This window comes from Diceros bicornis, chromosome 32 (genome assembly GCF_020826845.1).
Source record: "Diceros bicornis minor isolate mBicDic1 chromosome 32, mDicBic1.mat.cur, whole genome shotgun sequence".
In the NCBI taxonomy this organism is placed as follows: Eukaryota; Metazoa; Chordata; class Mammalia; order Perissodactyla; family Rhinocerotidae; genus Diceros; species Diceros bicornis.
In genome coordinates this window covers 33,968,676-33,989,738 of record NC_080771.1, presented here as the reverse complement: position 1 = coordinate 33,989,738, position 21,063 = coordinate 33,968,676, and the positions used below count along the sequence as shown (strand labels likewise).

The following is a 21,063-nucleotide window of genomic DNA, read 5'->3' as shown; positions in this document are numbered from 1 at the left end:
CAGTCTACGTTCTAACTCCAACTTTCGCTTCCTGCTGCTCCACCTCTCAATGCCCCTGATTTATTCCTTCCAGAACCACAAAAGAACAGCCAGAAAGAGATGCGAGGAAGGGTCCCCACCCCAGCAGCGGCCTAAGCTCAGCTGCCCATGAGCATCCCAAGGAGTACGGGTAACTGAAACCTTCCTGCCTTCTATTGTCCCTAAATTTAATGTCAGCTAATAACTGCAGCCCCTTAGCCAAGTATGACCCCTGACATGGAATGCCAACGAGTAGCTAATCTTAAAGCACTCAGATACTGGGGAAGCAAAACTAGTGTCCTTGGCTTTAGCAAGGATGAGGTGAGAGTGTGGGTGGGGTGGTCGGAGCAGCAGGGGGGGAGGGAAGAAGTGGTGAGAAATCCCCACGTGATTCTACCTGCAGCCGGGAAGGGACGAGAACCTCCGAGGTGGCCAATCACTGGCTGGTGGGGGAAGGGAAGCCTTGGCCCCAGGTGACGCCCCCTAAGGTACAGAGAGCAGAGCAGAGAGCTGGCCCAGGGCTTACCCTCCGGAGAAGATCTTCTCCACGTAGCTGTGCATGAACTCCCTGACCTCCAGGGTCTCCTCGTCCTTGGCCGACTCGGTGCTCTGGCTGGAAGAGAAGGACTCATCGGAGGAGGAACGGCGGTACTGGTCCCAGGACGGGTGTGAGGGCGACTCGCCCAAGTCGTTCTCGCTGTCCGCTGACTCCGTGGTCTCACTCTCGGATGCGCCGTCGCCCTGGGAGCTGTCCCCATCCTGCAGCTTGGGAGGCAGCACCTCCAGGGGCGAGGAGGCGGATGGCTCAGTCTCGAAGTCAATCAGCGAGCCCACGGGGACCTCGGGGGCCTCCATGGCTCAGGTCTGCCGAGGAGGACGCCAGGCGGGGAGGCCGGTGGATGGGCTTCTCTGATGTGTCAGCGGGAGCCCGAGGCCAAGATGGAGCCCGCCAAGGACATGTGAGTTGCTTGAGAGCTGCTGGCCACCAAGAACAAGTCCCCTGGGGCAGCTCACGTGGCACTAAGGCATCTGGAATGCAAGCACAGACACATAAACGTTGTCACCCTGAGAGCTACTCCTTGCATAAGGGAAATTCAGCACCAGGAATCCATTAATGAATGAGTTAGGTCACAAATTCCCTGTAAAGAGAATAGGCTCCAAATTTCCAGAGTCTGGGACGCCTCTACACTGATGTCACTTTCCTCCCGTCCACTTTACAGTTAAACACCTGGCACGCGGCAGGCGCTCAGTAAATATTTGCTAAATAAATGAAGAAACAAACAACAACAATTAGGATTTCTCCAAACTAAACAAACAGACGTCAAGGGCACTGCATCTACTTGCCCTCTCCCCACTCCAGCCAACCAGGCGGAGGCCAATAGTGAAAAGGCTGAGTCCGGGCTGGAAGTGGAAAATCACCAGAGACACACCTGCCCGCTCCCCGTCACTGGGACCAGCTGCTACTGAAGACGGGAAAAGCCGTCTACGCCAAGTACACAGGCCCCTCACCTCCTGAGCTCGCATCTCTCCCTTCCTGGGCTCCTTTCTTAGCATTCTTCCACTCAAGACCCAGAACTTCCCCAGGCTGTCACACATACGACCCTTCTCATCCCTCTCAAACCCTCTGATGGTTTCTAAGTGGCATTTGCTGTCTGGACCCAGCCTCTCCTTTCTGCTTGTCTCTGCTCTCCAGCCACCCCGGACGATGGCATTCGTCTTCGGGTGTCAGTTCCTTCTGCTCCGTAGCTGGGCGGTCCTCCCCCTCTCCCTGCATTTCTTCTTCCTTCCTCATCCCCACCCAGAATTCCATCTGTCCCTTATGGCCTGGCTGAGCACCACCTCTTCTGAGAAGCTTCCCTCCACCCTATTTAAAACTACTTACTGATTCCTTGGTGGGCCTGCGGCGTTTTATTTACATTCATTTATAATTCTGCTTGTTTGACAGGTAGATATTAGTATTTCTGTTTATCCCACTAAAATTAATCCCCTGGAGGGCGGACCTGCCTTAGCCACCTCTGTAGCAATTTGAGCACTTAGTGCAGAGTCTTGACTAAATAACTGTTCACTGCATACTTGCCGAATGGATGAACAGACCTGACCGTGAACACGATCTACGAGTCAGGGGGTCGACGATGTAGGCTACACAGCGGCAGAGCTGGGATCTGAATCTTTGCTTCTAAACCAGGTCTCCTGACGGCCAGTTCAGGAGTCACCACCAGTTCTGGGACCCTCCCTCCCCAGTGACGAGCAGCAGATGGCTAAGCAGGCAGTAAAAGCCCTCTTGACGCATCAGCTCCTCCAGGCCAGAGCACTGGGCCACGCTTCTCTCATCACCCTCTACAGACCCCCAAGATCTAGCACAACACCTGGCAGACAGGTGGCTGCCGATATTGTGGAACTAATGCACCTTCTGAGGGTGATCCAACATCAAAACTGCACTGACTGTTTAGAGCTTAACGTTCACAAATCGACTATGGGTTCCTCCCAACTGCCGAGCCCAGGATATTTTTAAACGCCCTGAGCCAGAAAGGTGGGATGGCGGGCTCCATGTCATTGGAGTGGCAGCGGCACCCCTTCAGTAGAGTCAGTCCTACACCTACAAAGCTTGCCTTGGTACAAAAAAGCATAAACCTCAGCTCAAAAGAACTTTCTGGGCCAGGAGAGCAGCAGACTACAGCTCAGAGAGCTCGAGATTAAGGAGCAGTGGTTGGGGTGCCAGCTGTGGCTGTGAGCTGTGGCCTCTGCTCTCTGGCCGGTGTCCTCGTCTGAGACGTTGAGGTCGGGTTAGATCTCTAAGGTCCTTCCAGCAACCACGTTCTCAGACTCTCCAGAGAACAGAAAGTCACACCTATAATAACACACCTGATATTAAAAATGGAAAACCACACACTAGGAAAATGTTTGCAGTCACTGGGATAGGAAAATCGAGCCAATCATATCTATACGACAAATTCACCCAAATCCAACTGAAACATCTATATTCTAATAGCTATACAGGCTACTAGAATAGGCAAGGCACATAAGAGGAAATACTATTATTAAATGCTTAGACAACTCTTCAACCCATACTAATAACCACACATAAAGGCAAATTAAAACAGTTAGCTACTGTCTTATACCACTAAATTAGCAAAAATGTAAAAATTATAATCCAAATGCTAATGAGGTTATGGTAAAACTAATATTCTCAAATAATCCTGGCATTAGGGATAAGTAAGACTTTAGAAAGCAATTTCTATAATTCCTATTTTTCTCTCCTCTGATCCAGGAATTCAAATGCTTAGAATTTATCCTAAGAAAATAATTCAAAACCCTCAAAAACAGTTATGTGGAGAAAAATGCTCACTGCAACAGTATTTCTAAACCTGATAAATTGGGGGAAAAATCTAAATATTGTAAAACAGCAAACAAATTCTAACAATTTGATTCAATAGTAATCAGTGTATGATGAATTAGAAAACAATTAGAACATCAGTGAATGACATTCACTTTATGGTTAAATAAACAAAATACTCTACAGTCAAGAAATATCTACCGAATCCTACTGCGCGCCATCCTCTGTTCGGGGCGCTGGGAATACTGAAGTGAATGGATTTCAATTTTACTATAATTACAATTATGTACACACATGAAAAACGACTGGAAAGGAGAGAGAAGTACATTATAGTGCTGGCACTCAGGTAATTTCCCCTTTTTATTTTGTTCTTTATCATAACAATGGGGTATGCAACAAATAAGAGTTCAGAGGGAAAAGAAAACAAGTCACTGTGTCTTGAAACATGTCTAGTGGTCCCAAGGGCCTGCGTCTCTTCACCAGCACAGAGGGCCCGCAGCGTGAGGGGTGCAGATAAGACCGAATTACCACAGCTATTTCTGGTCCAGCCTGAGGGCCCTCGGAGCTGGTGAGAAGCTCTCCCAGTGCCTTCCTAGCTTGGAGATTCTGGGAGCCATGAGTCATCCTTTCCCAGAAGCCTGCTCCGTGGGCTCAGGAAGGAGGGGACAGAGTGACAGCGACAGGCACAAAGTGAGAGGCCTGTAGGGGAGGAAGCAGAAGCCCTAGGCCCCGGGCCCCGTGCAGGGCAGCACGCTGTCACACACACCGCTGCCCCCTGGCCCCCTCAGCCCAGGGACCTCACCCCTCGAGAGAAGGCAGGGGTGCCAAGCCCATTCATGGAGCTAAGATGCCAGGGTGAAGCGGCATCTGTGGTAAGGGCCTTGGAAGCAACCCCGCCTTCTTCCCCCAGGAAGGAAATTACGGGCCTCCGTGCAGGCCAAGGTGACGGTCACTGTGAACAACCAGGATCACACACCTCACACGACCACCAGTGTTCTACCAGCCGGAGAACACAGGGGAGTGGGCCCAGTGTGGACCGACTGTGCCGTCCCCACTCAGGGCCAGCCAGGTGCTGCCACTCAGGATCATGGGCCCAGTGGTCTGAGATCTAAAGAGCTTTCCAAAGAATGCTGACATCCTCTATGCGAAATCTTCCAATTCCTCAACACTGGCAACTAATTTAAATTTACTGCAAAACACTTGTGGGCCGAAGAAAACACATCTATGGATTGTACGCCAATCCCTTGGCTCTGTTCTACACATACAGAGGCTCCCTGATCCACTTCAGGTCCACAGACTCGGAGACTCAGGTTTTAACTCGAGAGCACAGATATTAAAAGTGCTTGTCTACAGACTTGAAGCAGAACCTTCCCACAACTGCACTTTCACAATTCACTTCCTAGGCCCTATGGCAGAAGTTTCTACCAGCCAAATTAGGCTAGAATTCTAGGTCAACCTATAACTTCTGACAGCCTTGCCCACCCAATCATTCAACGAATGTTTACTGAGCAGCTACCATGAATAAAACCGTACGGAGCATCTGTGTGTGTGCATGTGTGCTGGAGGGCAGGGCGAGGGTAAGAGACAGTTAATAAAATAAAAACCCAAACAAGAACTTCAGGGGCACTGAGTGCTACAGAGACGGTCTCAGGGTGACATCCTTGAGCACCGAGAGGGGGCTTCTTTGGACTGGGGGTCAGGGAGGCGGATATCTGAGCTGAGACAGAAGGAAAGAGGACCAGCCATGAGAAGACTCAAGGGTCTTCTGAGCAGAGGAGAGCTGTCTAGTTAGAGGGAACAGCCTGCACAGAGGCCGTAGGCAGCAATGACTTGGGAAAGTTCAGGAACCAGGGAGGCGGATGAGGTGGAGGCGGCTGCTCATGGGGAAGAGGTGGACCAGGTGGGGCCAGGTAAGACGTGCAGGGAGGGCTTGTCCATCACAGCGGGAGCCTGTACTGTGTTCTAAGGGCGATGGGTGGCCAGGAGGACCCTGAGCACAGGCAGCCGAATAGAGAACAGGACACAAGCAAGGGGGCCAGTGGAGGCAGGCCGTGGCAGTCACATTCTGGCGGAGGTTTCCTGACCTCCTGCCACCACCTGCTCCCCGCCGCTGCTTCCCCCCAGCCTTTTCCCGCCATGGCAGCCCCAGCTGCAGAAGGAACTCGGAAGGAGATTGCCTCCTGTGGCTGCTGCCACATCCCCATGGGGCTTTGCTCAAACTCTGATTTCCCCAACGCCCCAGAGCAACCCGAGTCAGGACTTCTCTAGCAAGTGGGCCTTGAGCAATCAGATGAGGTTCCCTGGGGGAGAATCCGGAACTTTCTGTAACTCTGCCCCTTGTCATTGACCTCAGGCAGCTCCAATTTAGTGTCCCCAAGAGCCATCCAAACCTGCTGCTCCTCCCACAAAAAGAAGAGACTGCAAACCCTCACTTGAACAGCACACAGAGTGCACGCTGGCTCACGTTCACATCCATCTAGCTCGGCTCTCACCTCACAGCATCACTAAGTCAAGGCTCAGAGAGGTGAAGCGGGACCACCACACACAGCTAGGAAGTGACGGGGCACAGAACCCAAACACGGGTCGCCTGCAAAGCCCGTGCCCTTGATCACCATGTTGCCCGACAGCTACCTGTCTGATGCTCTCCTGAGGACACATGTCCTGAAGAGGAACTGTGGGTCAGAGATCCACTCATTACTAAGGCTGTGATGGTATTGCCCAATCAGCTTGCCCAAAGCCTGTACTGGGGCAATATATACTCAGTGGGTTTTATATCTGCACCTTCTTTTCAACTCTAAGGTCAAACACTGCCTACACCAAATTCAGAAGTCAGACCCATTCACTCTGTTTAAGTACAGGGCGCTGCACTAGGAAGGGCAGGTTCATTCTGCAGACGAGGACACTGGGACCCATGAGGTCAGCTGTGTCTCTGGGGGACCAGGACTCCCCGCCACCTTCAGCTTCTAAGGCATCTGGTTTGAGGACTGTGCCTGATGACCAGCCAAAGAAAACCCAGCCACTGGGGCCGGCCCGGTGGCGCAAGCAGTTAAGTGCACGTGCTCCACTGCGGCGGCCCGGGGTTCGCCGGTTCAGATCCCGGCATGCACCGACACACCGCTTGTTAAGCCATGCTGTGGTGGCGTCCCATATAAAGTAGAGGAAGATGGGCACGGATGTTAGCCCAGGGCCAATCTTCCTCAGCAAAAAAGAGGAGGATTGGCAGATGTTAGCTCAGGGCCGACCTTCCACACAAAAAAAAAAGAAAAAGAAAACCCAGCCTCCTTCCTGGAGTACCAGCTCTACTCAGACTGGGAAAATCATTTAAATCTGTACTGGTTTCCTATATTTGAAAATATGAATCTGAATTTTTGTTTTCCCTAATCCGTGGGGTCAAAGGTCCCTTGCAGACCTCCATATTCTTTTGTGAGCCCTGAGCTAACATCCATGCTAATCCTCCTCTTTTTTTTTTTGCTGAGGAAGACCGGCTCTGAGCTAACATCTATTGCCAATCCTCCTCCTTCCTCCCCCCCCCCAAAGCCCCAGTAGATAGTTGTACATCTTCCAGTTGCTGTACGTGGTACGCGGCCTCAGCACGGCCGGAGAAGCGGTGAGTCGGTGCGCGCCCGGGATCCGAACCCAGGCCGCCAGTAGCGGAGCGCGTGCACTTAACCGCTAAGCCACCGGGCCGGCCCAGACCTCCATATTTTTATCTTTCTCCAACCACAACTTGAACGTCAAGCGCTGGGGCCTCATGTGAGGCAGTGAGCAAACCTCCCCGTAGAAAATCGACCTTGCTTGGCCTACACGTGGTGGAGGGCCAGTGAAGATGGTGAAGCAGAACTGCACACACACACAGAGATGAAATGCGGGTCACTATCCTAAAAGACCCTCTACCCTGAGACTCCAATTCATAAGACTTGCAGCCCCATATGCTCCCAAGCAAAGGTTTTGTCCAAACAGAGAGAAGGTGAGGGTCTTAGGTGGGAAGCAGAGTGTTAATAACTCTCCCCCCCCAGTCACTGGACTCATGTTAACACTGGGTTCAACCGTCGAAGGATGGTTCACTCCCTGGACGTGAGCACCCGGCTTCTTTCATGCAGCCTTCTTTGACTAACAGTCACTGGCCAGTTGAAGGTCCTCTCTGGCTTCTCAGTAAATTCATTCAGAAAACATGCCCATAGAACCCAAGAAAAGTAAGTCTTTCCTTCCTCTGCAGTTGTGGCCACAGGGTGTCTGAAGTGCCTGACTCCGCATGACCTGTGACAGAAGGGAAGGGTCAGTGTGACCAGCTAAGGAGGCTGATGACCCTTAGCCCATTCAGGAATGGGTCCAGGGCTCAGACAGAAACAGACTTTGGGTCTGATGGCATCTTCTTAGCTGGATGCTGCCCAGGACTAGAGGAGACAGCCTGGCCAAGGGGGAGCCTCCAGTCCTCACCATGAGGCACAGCCCAAGGAGCCGAGCAGGCATGCTTTTAACCTAAAGTCATGGTTCCCACGCTGGTGCAGGGCACCCCAGACACCTGAGCAAAGTCGCAGGGGTGCCGCAGGATATTTCAATTTTTTGAGGGAAACACAGCAAAACTTGACACCTGGTGGACACAAAGCACACGACTAGTTCGAAGTAGTTCAGTTTCACCATCAGATCATGCTATATTCCTATCAGATCATGCTATATTCCTTTTGATGACATATCTCTGCAAAGCTGGATTTTCAGCAGTTTACCCTGATAAAAAGCAAGTATTGCACAAAAATCAAAGAGGAACAAGAAAGCAGAGTGGTCACATCCAATCTGACTCCAAGGATTGGAAGTTTTGCTGAACCCCCAGGCGCACACATCCCATTAGTAAGTAACTGTGTTTAACAACAAAACAAAAAAATTTCTTCAAATGGTGTGGTATGTTGAATAGTCATCCCCCAAAGATGTCCACATCCTAATCCCCAGAACCTACGAATATGTTTCCTTACATGGCAAAAGGGACTTTGCAGATGTGATTATGTTCAGGGCCTAGAGATGGGGGATGATTGCGGATTATCTGGGTGGGCCCAACATAATCACAAGGGTCCTTATAAGGGGGATGTGGGAGGGTCAAAGTCAGAGAAGAAGATGGGACAATGCTATGATGCTGGCTTTGAAGGTGGAGGAAGGGGCCACAAGCCAAGGAATGCAGGCATCTCTAGAAGGTGGAAAAGGCAGTAAGATTCTCCTCTGGGGCCTCCAGAAGGAAGCGGTCTTGCCCACACCTTGACGTCAGCCCAGTGAGACTGACTTTGAACTTCTGACCTCCAGACTGAGCAGTAAATGTGTGTTGTTTTAAGCCACTGAGCTCGTGGTAATTTGTTGAAGCAGCCATAGGAACCTAATACCAACAGCTAGGATGTTGTTAGGACGTAAATACCGATTAAGTTGTTTGGACTATCAGAGATTGTTTTAGCATGGGGGTGCCAGAAAAAATGACTGAGACACTATGGTGCCGTGAAAGTTGGGGATGCTCTGGCCTAGAAAGAAGGCCCAGGGGGGCCCATGCCCAACAAATCCCTTCTCTGCCACTGCAGCTTTGAACCTGATGTGGGACTTCCCATTGATCCCTGTTGAATGGATTCTCCCCGGCACTCCGTCTAGCTCGCGGAGGTCATTTAGTTGTCATTTCCCTTTATTATAAACGTATCGTTGGAGAAAGGTCTGGAAATAGGAGGAGGACAACCCCCTGATCCCACCACGTCAACAACATGTCAGCTCCATTTGTGCATCAACAGGCAAACATTTTTTACCATTTCAATGCGGAGAGAAATCTGAAGGTCTGTTTGCACGCAGCTAGTGGCTACCCTCTTGTGACATCTACAAACACGCAGGTGACCCCGCTGAATAGTCTCCTCCATCCCCTGAAGAGAGTTTTATTTCAAACTGACTGACAGAGGGTCAACAGGGGTCTGGGTCTGGCTGTAGGAATTAGAGATCCCTGGTCTCCGGGGCTGTCCTGACACACGACCTCGATCAATTTTAGGTCACTCTTAGCTGTCTGTGTTCAGCTCTTCAGTGACATAACAATGAGCGGTCTCACTGAAATGGCTGCAGCGTAGGAGAGAGAAACCTCAGCGCGCGGCTACACGCCATCGCCCTGTAAGGAGAGACTGCTGTGGACCCTCCTCACCTGCCCTGCGCAGCCTCTCTGCCCTAGCAGTCTCGGAATACGGGGTGCGGGAACTACCTCCATGCCCCCGCCCCCCCAGCCCGGCACAAACGACTGGCCTCACAGCCCAGCGGCTCTTCCTGCTGCTCTTCTGTGTTTGTCCAACACACTCAATGCTCCCCAGTGCCCATGCCCTCCGCAGTCACAAGGCAGAGAGGGACAAGGACCCCAGTGGGCTGGCCTGGGCGGGCTGTGAGGAAGCCCCCGGAGCCCCGCTGCACAACTCTGCGCCCAGTGCCCTAGCCAGACCGCAGCCACTAGCCGAGGCTCGTAACAACATGCCTCCTGCTGCTCAGAACGCCTCACACTCCCAGACCACGGCAGGGACTTTCATCTGCCCCTGCCACGGGCTCAACAGCTCAGCCCTAACGCTCCTGCCAAATAAATCCTCTCCTCACTTTCCGGCTGGGTGATAACTGACTTCGCCTGGGAACCAGAAAGAGATTTTTGGCTGTTTGGGGCTATGAAGCAATAGTTGTTCCAATGAACGAATACATGTCAAATAAAAAGAAACGTCACTGATATCCTTTTAGATGTATGTGCAGGCAGCTGTTCAGACATAGATTCATGCCCAGTCAACACGGATCTAGGGCAACTTACAGGCTAGTGGAATCAAAGAAGCCCATTAGTGCAGATGGACAGCCTCGTCTGTTTTCTTCACTGCGGGTCCTCAGGCTGGGACAGCGCAGGCACGTGTGAATAGCTCAGTGAACGTGTGTTGTTGTTGAAAACTCACAGGTCAGCATTCAAGGGTGCTCTCCACCAGCCACAGGCTGCTTCCTCCACCCCTGCATTACTCTGCAAAGTCAGCCGGCCTGCCCTCCAGCCAGACCCTCCTAATCACCGCCACACACTTCCTCCCACTGCCCGAGGTGCTCCAGGAAGGGAGAAAGCAGCTGAAGGACCATCAGAAAAAGGCCCCGCTGCCCTAGGATTTATAACTGAAAAGGGAAGAAGCTACAGGGTCACCAGCTGATCCTTCAGTCAAGAAAGTTCATAAGCCACTCTGCGGGGCTCCACAAGAGGAGACCACACGATTCCTGACCTCGATGGGCTTCCAACAGAACCCAGGAGGCAAAGAAAACTCATTCAGCGATTCAACTGAAACACTAACAACGTGTTTTCTGTGCAGGTGCTGTGCACAAAGCACTACGCAAGGAAGAGTAATTTCTAGACCCAATCTTTGAAAGTGCACACCTAGTAGAGAGCAAAAGACAAGTACGTAAGTAATCATGTGACTGGTGGAGGGCGCCAATCCCCGACAGGACACAAGGGCTGGGGGAGAAGGTGGCTCAGAAGAGGCGAGAACTCACCCAATTGCAAGAGGTTCCCAAGGAAGACTGCCTGAGTTACGTCTCAGAAGGCTGGGCAGTTTCTGCCAAGCAGAGGTGGGAAGGGAGGCATCCTCGGAGAGCAATCCACGTCGAGAGAGCCCTGACATTTCCATGTGGGCTGTGCAACGGCGTGCGTCTCTCTTTGGTTTGTGGAACATAATGGGCTACCACTGCACTGTGGCCTTGGGAGTAACTTCATTACCATCTTGTCCTAAACCTGAAACCAGGGACTTCTCAGGCATTCAAAAGATCTCTGAGGTGCAAGTATCGAGAAAGAGCCTCCTAGGGATGGGCTTTTCTAACAGGTCACTGATCAGCAGGAGCACAGGGCGAGAGGTTTGGGGAGGGGAAGGGGCACCTCTGGCATTCGGGATCCATGTTCAGGATCCTAGATCCCAACCACGGACCCTCATGCCATCCATTGCAACACAACCCCAGCTCCCCTGAGCAGGGACATACCTGGTATGCGGACAGGTGAAACTGGATGGCTGTAGCTCCCAGGAGAGTCCAGGCCAGAAACAGATTTGGGGATCATGAACCAGAAGCACATATCACGTGCAGAACCACTTAGAGGGCAGAGAGGGGCTAAGCTGCAGGGCTGGGGGTAAGACTAGAGAAGCGCAAGAAGGGGCAGTGGCGGGTGTGGGAAGAGCAGGAGGCACTGTCCTCAGAAAAGCAGGCACAGGGGCGCCCCAGAGCCCTGCACAAGGCACCACTTCTGGGGTGAGAGCCCACGCTGGTTAGGGAGACTGGAACTGCCAGGTGGCTGTGGCAGTGACGAATCACAACTCACGGCCTCACAGGGGAAGTCTCTGCATCAGATCCCTCATCTCTGAGGAAGCGAAGACAAGGTAGGGAGAGAGAGGTGAGGGAAGGGCAGGTGCAGACCTCATTTCAAAGGGGAAGACGCCGCCTCTGCAACAGTGGAGGAGACAGCCACGGCGGGGAATGTCTGGAGGCACTACCGACGCTCGGTGAGCGCCTGAAAGGGCAGAGCAAGGACCGAGGTCAGAATCTATGTGAACCAGGCTCTGGAGCCGTGTGTGTTTCCTATCGACTCGGAGACCAAGGGGCTGCTGGGGAAGCAGTGCGCTGGATTTCAGCAAGTACCTGACGAATCATTACCGCTTTGAGGACAAGATGGGAAAATGTGGCCTGAACATCGTGTCATCAGGTGGATTTATAAATACTGTATTTCATTATCCTAAAATGCACTTTTTTGTGTTTTTTTGCATTTTAAGATCTCTGAGATCAGATGTGTCTTATCATCACTCCCAGCCAGGCCTATCATTGATACAGTTGTCACTGTCTGGAGACAAGAGAGATCCTCTTTTTTTTTTTTAAAGCAATTAAAAAACAAATTCAAAAAGTGTATAAACTATCATGATATCGCTCAGCAAATCCCCACAAAGTGAACACCCCCGTGTAACCACCACTCACCTCAGGGAGTAGAACATGACCAGCCGCCTCCGTCCCTCCCCAGGACTCCCCTCCTCCCCAAACGGAAACAGAGGGCACATCTGTAAAGCGCATCTTGATAGCAGAGAGGATGAGATTCCACAGAAACCCATGGACTTGAGGCTCTGAGACAACTTCAGAAGAATGGGCCTGTGAAGGTGAAGAAGTTTTCGAAGCACTTAACGAGTTTATCGTGCTTATACTTTCCCCTTCATTATGGACAAAAGTGATACTTGGTATAATCCACATCTAAGTAATTCCAAAGGAGTTCTTTCAATAAGGACAGAGTAAAAATTCTAAGGGCTAAGAAAGCATTGTGTGACGGTTTAAATGGCAGTGTTTAATCTTTCTTCATAGTGCATAAAATAATGATAAATCCTACAACTGATGAAGTCTTAAATTTGATGAAATATGGTGATTGAGCCGCCTGACCCAGAGTCAACTTGGAAAGATGTCTCCATCACTAATAGGTGAGGACTCCAGTCCAGGCTCTATCCTACACCTTCACTAACTACTCAGATCTGAATGCAAATAACATGCTGAATATATAACATGAGAATGTAGGGGACATAAAGCCAGAGGGACGGTTAACTCAGGGAATGACACAATCAGGACCCAGAAAGATTCTGGCAGACTTCAGTGATGGGCTGAGTCTAAAAGACACCTCTTTAAACCCACAATGAGGTATCACCTCACACCTGTTAGGATGGCTATTATGAAAAAGACAACAGCTAACAAGTTTTGGTGAGGATGTGGAGAAGAGGGAACCCTGTGTACTGTTAGTGGGAATGAAAATTACCTGCAGCCACTTTGGAGAACAGTACGGAGGTTTCTCAAAAAATTAAAAATAGAACTACCATACAATCCAGCAATTCCACTTCTGGGTATTTATCCAAAGAACATGAAAACACTATCTTGAACAGCTATATGCACCCCCATGTTCATTGCAGCATTATTTATGGCAGCCAAGACATGGAAACAAACTAAGTGTCTACTGAAGAATGAAGGGATAAAGAAAATGTGGTACACACACACACACACACACACACACACACACACACACACAGAGGAATATTATTCGGCCATAAAAAAGAAGGAAAGCCTGCCATTTGCGACAACATGAACGAACCCTGAGGGCATTACGCTAAGCGAAATAAGTCAGAGAAAGACAAATACTGTATGATCTCACTTATACGTGGAATCTAAAAAAACCAAACTCATAGAAAGAGATCAAATTTGTGTTTGCCCGAGGCAGGGGGTGGGGGAAATGAGTGAAGGTGGTGAAAAGGTACAAACTTCCAGTTTCAAGATGAATAAGTCCTGGGGATGTAATGTGCAGCATGGTGACTATAGTTACCAATACTGTATCGTATATTTGAAAGTTGCTAAGAAAGTAGATCTTAAAAGTTTTCATCACAAGAAAAAAAACACTTGTAACTATGTGAGGTGATGTATGCTAACTAAGCTTAGTGTGGCAATCGTTTTGCAATACATACACTTATCAAATCATTATGTATGTCATAAAACTGGAAAAATAAATAAAAGACGCCTCTTCATAGGAAATTCATTCATTCGCTAGGCGTTTGCTGAGGGCCTTCCGTGTGTCAGGAATGATGTGGGAGCAAAAGGGGATGACAACATGGGTTCTGCCCTTAACGCCCTTTATGGGTTATGGAATAACCCATAAATTACCTGTGGGAGAGTCTGACATTTTGACCCAAAGTCACACACGTCCAATACTGAGAGGCAGTTCACTAGCTGACGGTACGCGGCTATGAGTCAAGGTGTTTGACGCTAACAACAACAAACTCTAAACTGACCTTCAGCTGCACTGACAAAAGTACGTGATCCAAAACAGAAATGATGGTTTCACTCAACTCTGCTTCTGCTGGTCAGGCTGCTCCTAGAACATTCCGTCCAATCCCACACCTTGAAAGAAACGATCAACTCTCTTACGGCAGGATACTGAGTAAACATGTCCAGCATTGTTCTCCTCAGTTGTTAAGTCCAAAGCAACCCATTAGGACCCACCGTTTTGGAAAAATAATAAACTTGCAGAGGCATTTAATTTAATAAATGCTTGTAAGACTTTTTAAAAAAGGAAAGGAAAAACGAGAGCTATTGAGAATCTGGAGAGCATCCAAAAAAATAAAAATGAAAACAAACGCCCACCTGATAGCTGTGTCACATGAGCAACGGTGAGAAAGTCGAGGACGTGTGCCGTGGGGGTTAGCGACTTGGGAGACAAGACCACGGTCTTCAACTCTGTGAGCAGCGGCCACGTGACCGAGGGGTCAGTGTGTTCTGTGTGGCTCCCTGGGAAGAACTGAGCCTGACAGTGGAGTCCCGGGAGGCAGCAGCCCCCACCACAGAACGTCCCTGCAGAGTCTCCTTTGTGGGGTAGCCAGAAGTGGAAGGTGGTCCTCTGCCTGTTAGCAGGTTATTAGCAGGAGAGGCCGCTGGACCTGGAGGGTTTCATGCCATTCCCATTCTGAGATAACATCTTATGACACTTGGTGCAGGTTTTTCTCCACTGCGCTGTGATAATGGTAATATCCGAAGATAACCCCTATTTTACGACCTCCAGGAAGAAGGAAACGTCTAAAGCGCTCACAGTTCAAGGGAAAGAGAGATAAGGGACCATCTGCTGGTTCCCCAGAGCAGTGTGGGACTAAGATGGGGTAAGTTCTCCAGAAAGACGTCCTAACAAAACTGTGACTTTGCTGGGTCATTTTTAGAACCACTCTGGCGGGCCGGGTGCTGTGCTAGGTGCTGCGCATAGAGCCAGGGAGGAGGCAAAGTCCCCGCCTCATGGAGCACGCAATCTAGAGATTCTGCCTCCCTTGATTCAGCAACAGTGCAGAAGGCTCCAGAACAAATCCCAACTCACCATGTTGCCAGAAAACAGAAGGGTCCAGGAGTTCAATTAGCCCCAAGTGGATCAGGGAGGAAGGAAAAGGAACACTGTGATTACAAATCAACACTCCCCAGAGTCTAAGTCTGAAATTCCTTAGTTTTTCCAAAGTTATCCTAAATCCCAACTCAAAGACACCTCACATAAGCTTTTGGATATGCATTTTGCACTTTCCTCATGTTTAATTCATCGCAGGTAATTCCTCAGTGAATTGGTGAGCCCTCTAGTTTAAGGTGACAAGGAGGAATGTGGTGACAGGTTTTTTCCATTAATTTTCACTAGCAATGGAGTTGGTTCCACTAAAACCAAATGTTAGAATTTACTGCAAGGCACGTCCCTCCCTGGGAGAGCAGCTGCACCTCTTTAATAAAAGGACTCGGCTGACAATACAGGGACAGCTGGATTCAATTTGGACATAGACTGACTTGGCCTTCCATCCTTTTGGGTAACTGGGCAAAATAAATGCATATTGCCCCACCCTCTGGTATGGAGACAGCCACACTTTAATTATTGGACTGGGAGAGGCTCCCTAAAAGATCTGGGACTTGGTCCTCTTCCAAAGAACCCCAGGGAGGTTAGGGAAGGAACTGAGCAAACATCCATTCTCTTTGGGCTTGGGCTTTGCTCCCACTGGCCCAGTGAAGGGCCAAAGCAAAGAGCTGTGCACACTGGACATCTGGGTCTCTGTGGGAGAAAAGGCTCTGGGCAAATCCTCCTGGACACCGCCGGGACCACCTGGCAGGCCGCAGTAAGCCCTCTGCTTAAAGACCGCTAGTGTCCGTCACCACTGAGCCACGACATCGTCATCTCAGCTGGTGGTCAAGGCATTCTGCAATCCGGAGCTGGTCAAGGCTGCCCACGAGGCTCTCCAACGGCCACAGCTCTCCAGTGGGCACGCTGCCACTATTCCAAACCAACCTCACATAAGCATTTGGTGGTTGGTTTCCTCAAGACAGAAGTTCTGCTTTAATCAGGCCGGCCTCATCTCACTGTCTGTCTCTGATTGTCTCTTTCTCTCTCCTGCGTGCACGCGCATGCACACACACACTCTGTGTTTGCTAATGCTTTCTTCATTTCCTTATATACGCTACCCACCTCCTTCTGGTTAAATCTCTTGGCACATCCAAAACCTGCTCTTCAACATGAAGAAATCTGAAAATTGTTCTTGTGTTAGGCTGGTGTTTTCTTTAAGTCATTTGCGGTCTCCTGAAATCCTCCCTAATGTTGAAACATGTTTAACAGTATCTTGAGAGTCTATTTATTTAACCTACCCCAAGGAAATAACCTAAAAGATGGCCAAAAAACCTACATGCAGCCTTATTTGTAACAGCAAAAAAGTGAAAATAACCTAAATGCTCAACCATAAGAAAATTACATAAATTCTGTTACATTAATTCTGGCACTTCATTGAAATATTATAGAGAGCAATAATGACAACACGGCATCATGAAAATGCTTATGTGCAATGAAAATGAAATGAAAAATGAAAAATCAAGATGTAAAATTATACTCTTCCAGTTTACAACAATGTAAAAATAATATGGACAAGGCCACAGCTAGCCTGGCTGCCCTATACCGTGGCTATTAGGCTCAAAGGAGCCAATAAAGCAAAAACAATTATCAAACAGCCAAAGTATCATACAAATTTTAAATGATATTAATATTAAGCATTTGAAAAATGTTCAGGGTAGGAATCAACAGGGCCATGGAAAGATCACACCAGAGCCCCTGGAGAAGCTGGCCCCTTCAAAGTTCTGCTTTACAGTTTCCAGGCAGTCTTTGTTTTCATCAGTGCCAACGTGTGTCGATGGAAATTCAGGGAGAGAGAGTTACCAGTGTCAACAGTCCACTCATTCAGAAAGTCTTTTAGCGAAGCAAGAGTCATTCTTGCAATAAAGGCTTTGCTTTATTTGAGTGAGTGAGTGAGTGAGAGAGAGAGAGATCTGCTTTAAGAGATTAGCTTCTTTATCAAGCCCAGATCAGATGCTGCAGCAGGAGTCCAGACGCACTGGTGACGACCTGGATACAAACACTCCCCATCCTAGATTACCGGCTCGCTACTCTCAGAGAAGTCTTTCTCCACTTCTCCATGTACACTTTCCTAACATTCCTGGTGGAGAGGAATAAAGGTCATTTGCTTACAGTCACACCATTCATTCCACCTGGCAGCCCGAGCGGGTGCTGAGGAACTCCCTTCTCACTCTGCAAGGGCAGATATGTAAAGACAGGAATAAGGAAATGTCAAGGGAGAGGGTTTCATAAGTTCTTTCTGTGAGCCTGCATATCAGATATTTCTGTTAATAGCTACCTAATCCTTCAACTTTTACGTTCCTCTTTCCCCATACAAACCACAATTTTCCTACACCAACACATCCTGACTTCCTCATTTCTTTGTTTAATCCAGATTTCTTTGTTGAATGCCTCTAAAGCACACGTCTTCTGGCTTCCTTATGGTTCTGAGCAAGATGGAGGGGGCACAGCCCACCCTGTCTCACCCACTGAATGTGGCTACAAAACCTAGAAAGAGTGAACAGAGCAGCCCTTTTGAGGTCTCTGAAGGTAAACAGCAGCAGGTAGATGGGGGAAGATGACCAGAATTTGAAGCACCACCAAGCTGGTGGTGAATCTGCCATCTCCCCCCTCCAGGATCCCCAGCCTGGACTGAATACAACCCAATACCCAGAAGTGGGGATCAGTGTAGACAGCAGAGCTCCAAGAGAAGCAAGCTAGTCCTGGCTTGTGGAGCAGGAAAGGAGTCACCTAATTCTCAGAGAGTGGGCCAAATCCCAAGATTTTTCCTTTTTTCATGCCTCTGTCCTCTCAGCTCTGTCATGCCCCAGGCCCCCGGCAATTCCGCAGCAGCCATCACAGCAGCAGCACAGGGGTCCGCAGATGCCTAAAACTCTGAGGGAGGAAACCTTCCTTTCCACTTGCAGGAGCTGTGGTCCGAAGAGGGTTAAAACCCATTGGATTTTTCTCTCAGTCCTCCTCTTGCTAAGTCACAGACGTGAGCTAAGTCACAGGAAGAGTGTAACAGAGCAGGAGAAATAAAGCCCCTGTCTTCCAGCTGAAGGACCAAAGAGAGGAGGCCCTGGGAACTGGAAAGTACTAGGAAGATTGCAGACAGGGAGGAGCTCAGGAAAACAACCCCATAAAGCTGTTTATGAGCTCCTGGGCTCAGCCCTGAGTTGAATACATGTAGATATAATTCTAAACAGCACACCACAGACTCTGAAGTTCAGGACAGACCACTGGCCAGGTCCCACACTGGCCAAGGAGTGGCACAGATGGGCAGAACTGAAGAGCATGGCAAAGGCTCTGATACTGAAACCCACCAAAGGCTGGTAGGGACTTAGAACCCAAACTCAAATTGGTTGAGTCTCATAATGTAATATTCAAAATATTCAGGATCAACCCAAAATTACCCAACATACAAAGAACCAGGAAAATCCTCAACTCGCACGGGAAAAGGTAATCAATAGATGCCAGCGCCAAGATGACACAGCTGTTGGAATTAGCTAAGACTTGAAAGCAGTTATTATAAAAAATACTCCAAGAAGTAAGGGGGAACATTCTGGAAATGAAGGGAAAGGTAGAAGGTCTTGGCAAAGAAATAGAAGATATAAAGAAGAATCTAATGGAAATTTTAGGACTAAAAAAATAAAATAACTGAAATTTTAAAACCACTGGATAGGCTCAATAGTTGAATAAATACAACAAAGGAAAGGGTGAGTGAACATGAAGACAGATCAATAAAAATTATCTAATCTGAACAACAGAGACAAAAAAGGTTTTTAAAAAATGAGCCTTGGGGGTCTATGGGACAATACTAAAGGATCTAACACTTGTGTCATTAGAGTCTCAGAAGAAGAGGAGAAAGAAGGCAGTGCAAAAAATTTGAAGAAACAATGACTAAATCTCCCCAAATTGGCCAAGGACATAAACCTACAGATTTGAAAAGCTCAGTGAATACAAAAAAGGATAACTCCAAAGAAATCCACACCCACACTCATCACAATGAAACTGCTTACAACTAAAGACAAAGGGAAAATCTTGAAAGCAACCAGAGAAAAACGATGCATTACTAATCGGGCAATGAGGATTCAAGCCACTCTAGATTTCTCAACAAAAACTGCGGCAGCCGGAAGGGAGTGAAACAACACTTTTAAGTGCAAAAGAAAAGAACTGCCAGTCTAGAATTCTACATCCAGCAAAAATATCCTTCAGAAAGCAAGGTGAAGTGAAAATATTCTCAAGAGAATTTGCTGCCAATAGACTGCTCCACAGGAAGTTATAACAAAACTCCTTCAGACAGAAAGGAGATAATACCAGAAGGAAAAAATGGAAGGTCAGGAGTGAAGGAAATGAAAAGAAAAGGAAAAAATCTGGGTAAACATAATAAACTAGCCTCCTCCTCTTGAGTCCTTTAAAATGTGTGACAGTTGAAAGCAAAAATTACAATATTGGCTGATGAGATTTCCAATCTAATTAGATGTAAAACATGAAAACTACAACATAAAGGGGAGAGAATAAAGGGACCTATACGGCGGTGGTTTCTACTTTCCACTTGAAGTGGTAAAATATTGATTCTAAGTAGACTGTCAAAAGTTTAAGTGTGTATATTGTAATCCCTAGCAAATACTAAAAAACAAAACAAAAACAAAACCTACATATAAAGTAAAAAACAATAGATAAAATGGAATGCTAAAATACATTCAAATAACCCTGAGGAACACAGGAAAAGGGACACAGAGGAAAGAAAAACAGAGGGAACAAACAGAAAACAAAAAAATAGAATGACAGACCTAAATCCAAACATATTAATAATGATATGAGATGTAAATTATGTAAACACACCAATTAAATGACAGAGATGATCAGAATGGATTAAAAAACATGACCTAACTATAAGTTGTCTATAAAAAACTCACTTCAAATATAGTCATATAGGGCCGGCCCCATGGCTTAGCAGTTAAGTGCGCGCACTCTGCTACTGGTGGCCCGGGTTCGGATCCCAGGCACGCACCGACGCACCGCTTCTCCGGCCATGCTGAGGCCGCATCCCACATACAGCAACTAGAGGATGTGCAGCTATGACATACAACTATCTACTGGGGCTTTGGGGAAAAAAATGAGGAGGATTAGCAATAGATGTTAGCTCAGAGCCGGTCTTCCTCAGCAGAAAGAGGAGGATTAGCACAGATGTTAGCTGAGGGCTGATCTTCCTCACAAAAAAAAAAAAAACAACAAATATAGTCATATCGTTAGATTAACAATAAAAGGATAGAAAAAAAGATATATCATGCAAATACTAATCAAAAGAAAGGTGGAAGGGCTATATTACTATCAAACAAAGTATGTATCAGAGCTAAGAAGATTACCAGGGATAAACAGGAACATTACATAATGATAAAAGTGCCAACTCATCAAGAAGATATAACAATCCTAAATATGCAGGTACTCAACAAGAGAGTTTCAAAATACATGAAGTAAAAATTGACAAAACTGAAAGGAGAAAGAGACAAATCCACAATTACAGTTGGAGACTTTAAAACTCCTGTCTTCGTAATCTACAGACCTAAGAGATAAAATCAGCAAGGATGCAGAAGAGCGAATCAATACTCTACCAACTGGATCTAATTGACATTTGTACAACATTCCACCAAATGACGGCAGAATAAACATTCTTTTCAAGCTCACATGGACTATTCACCAAGACAGTCCATATCGTGGGCTGTAACACAAACCTTAGAAATTTTAAAACAATTGAAATCACACAAAATACATTCTCTGACCATAATGGAATTAGACTAGA

The 21,063-nt window shown here is 48.0% G+C and overlaps 1 protein-coding gene across 9 annotated transcripts in view; it reads right to left on the bottom strand.

The window, feature by feature from the left end:
• The window catches only part of KIAA0513 (KIAA0513 ortholog), a 60,579-nt gene that overhangs the window by 21,500 nt on the left and 18,016 nt on the right, over positions 1-21,063 (bottom strand). For 3 of the 9 annotated variants that reach the window (XM_058528408.1, XM_058528406.1, XM_058528407.1), the window contains 3 exons: positions 11,336-12,484; positions 10,856-11,093; positions 545-1,047 (listed from right to left, as the gene is read on the bottom strand). In XM_058528408.1, coding sequence (XP_058384391.1) covers positions 545-873 — 329 coding nt within the window. In that variant the 5' untranslated portion in view covers positions 874-1,047; positions 10,856-11,093; positions 11,336-12,484. Of the gene's footprint in view, positions 1-544; positions 1,048-1,527; positions 1,746-10,855; positions 11,094-11,335; positions 12,485-14,154; positions 14,280-14,506; positions 20,297-21,063 lie in introns of those variants that run through there. The other 6 variants (XM_058528410.1, XM_058528409.1, XM_058528412.1 and 3 more) reach the window with 4 other exon arrangements.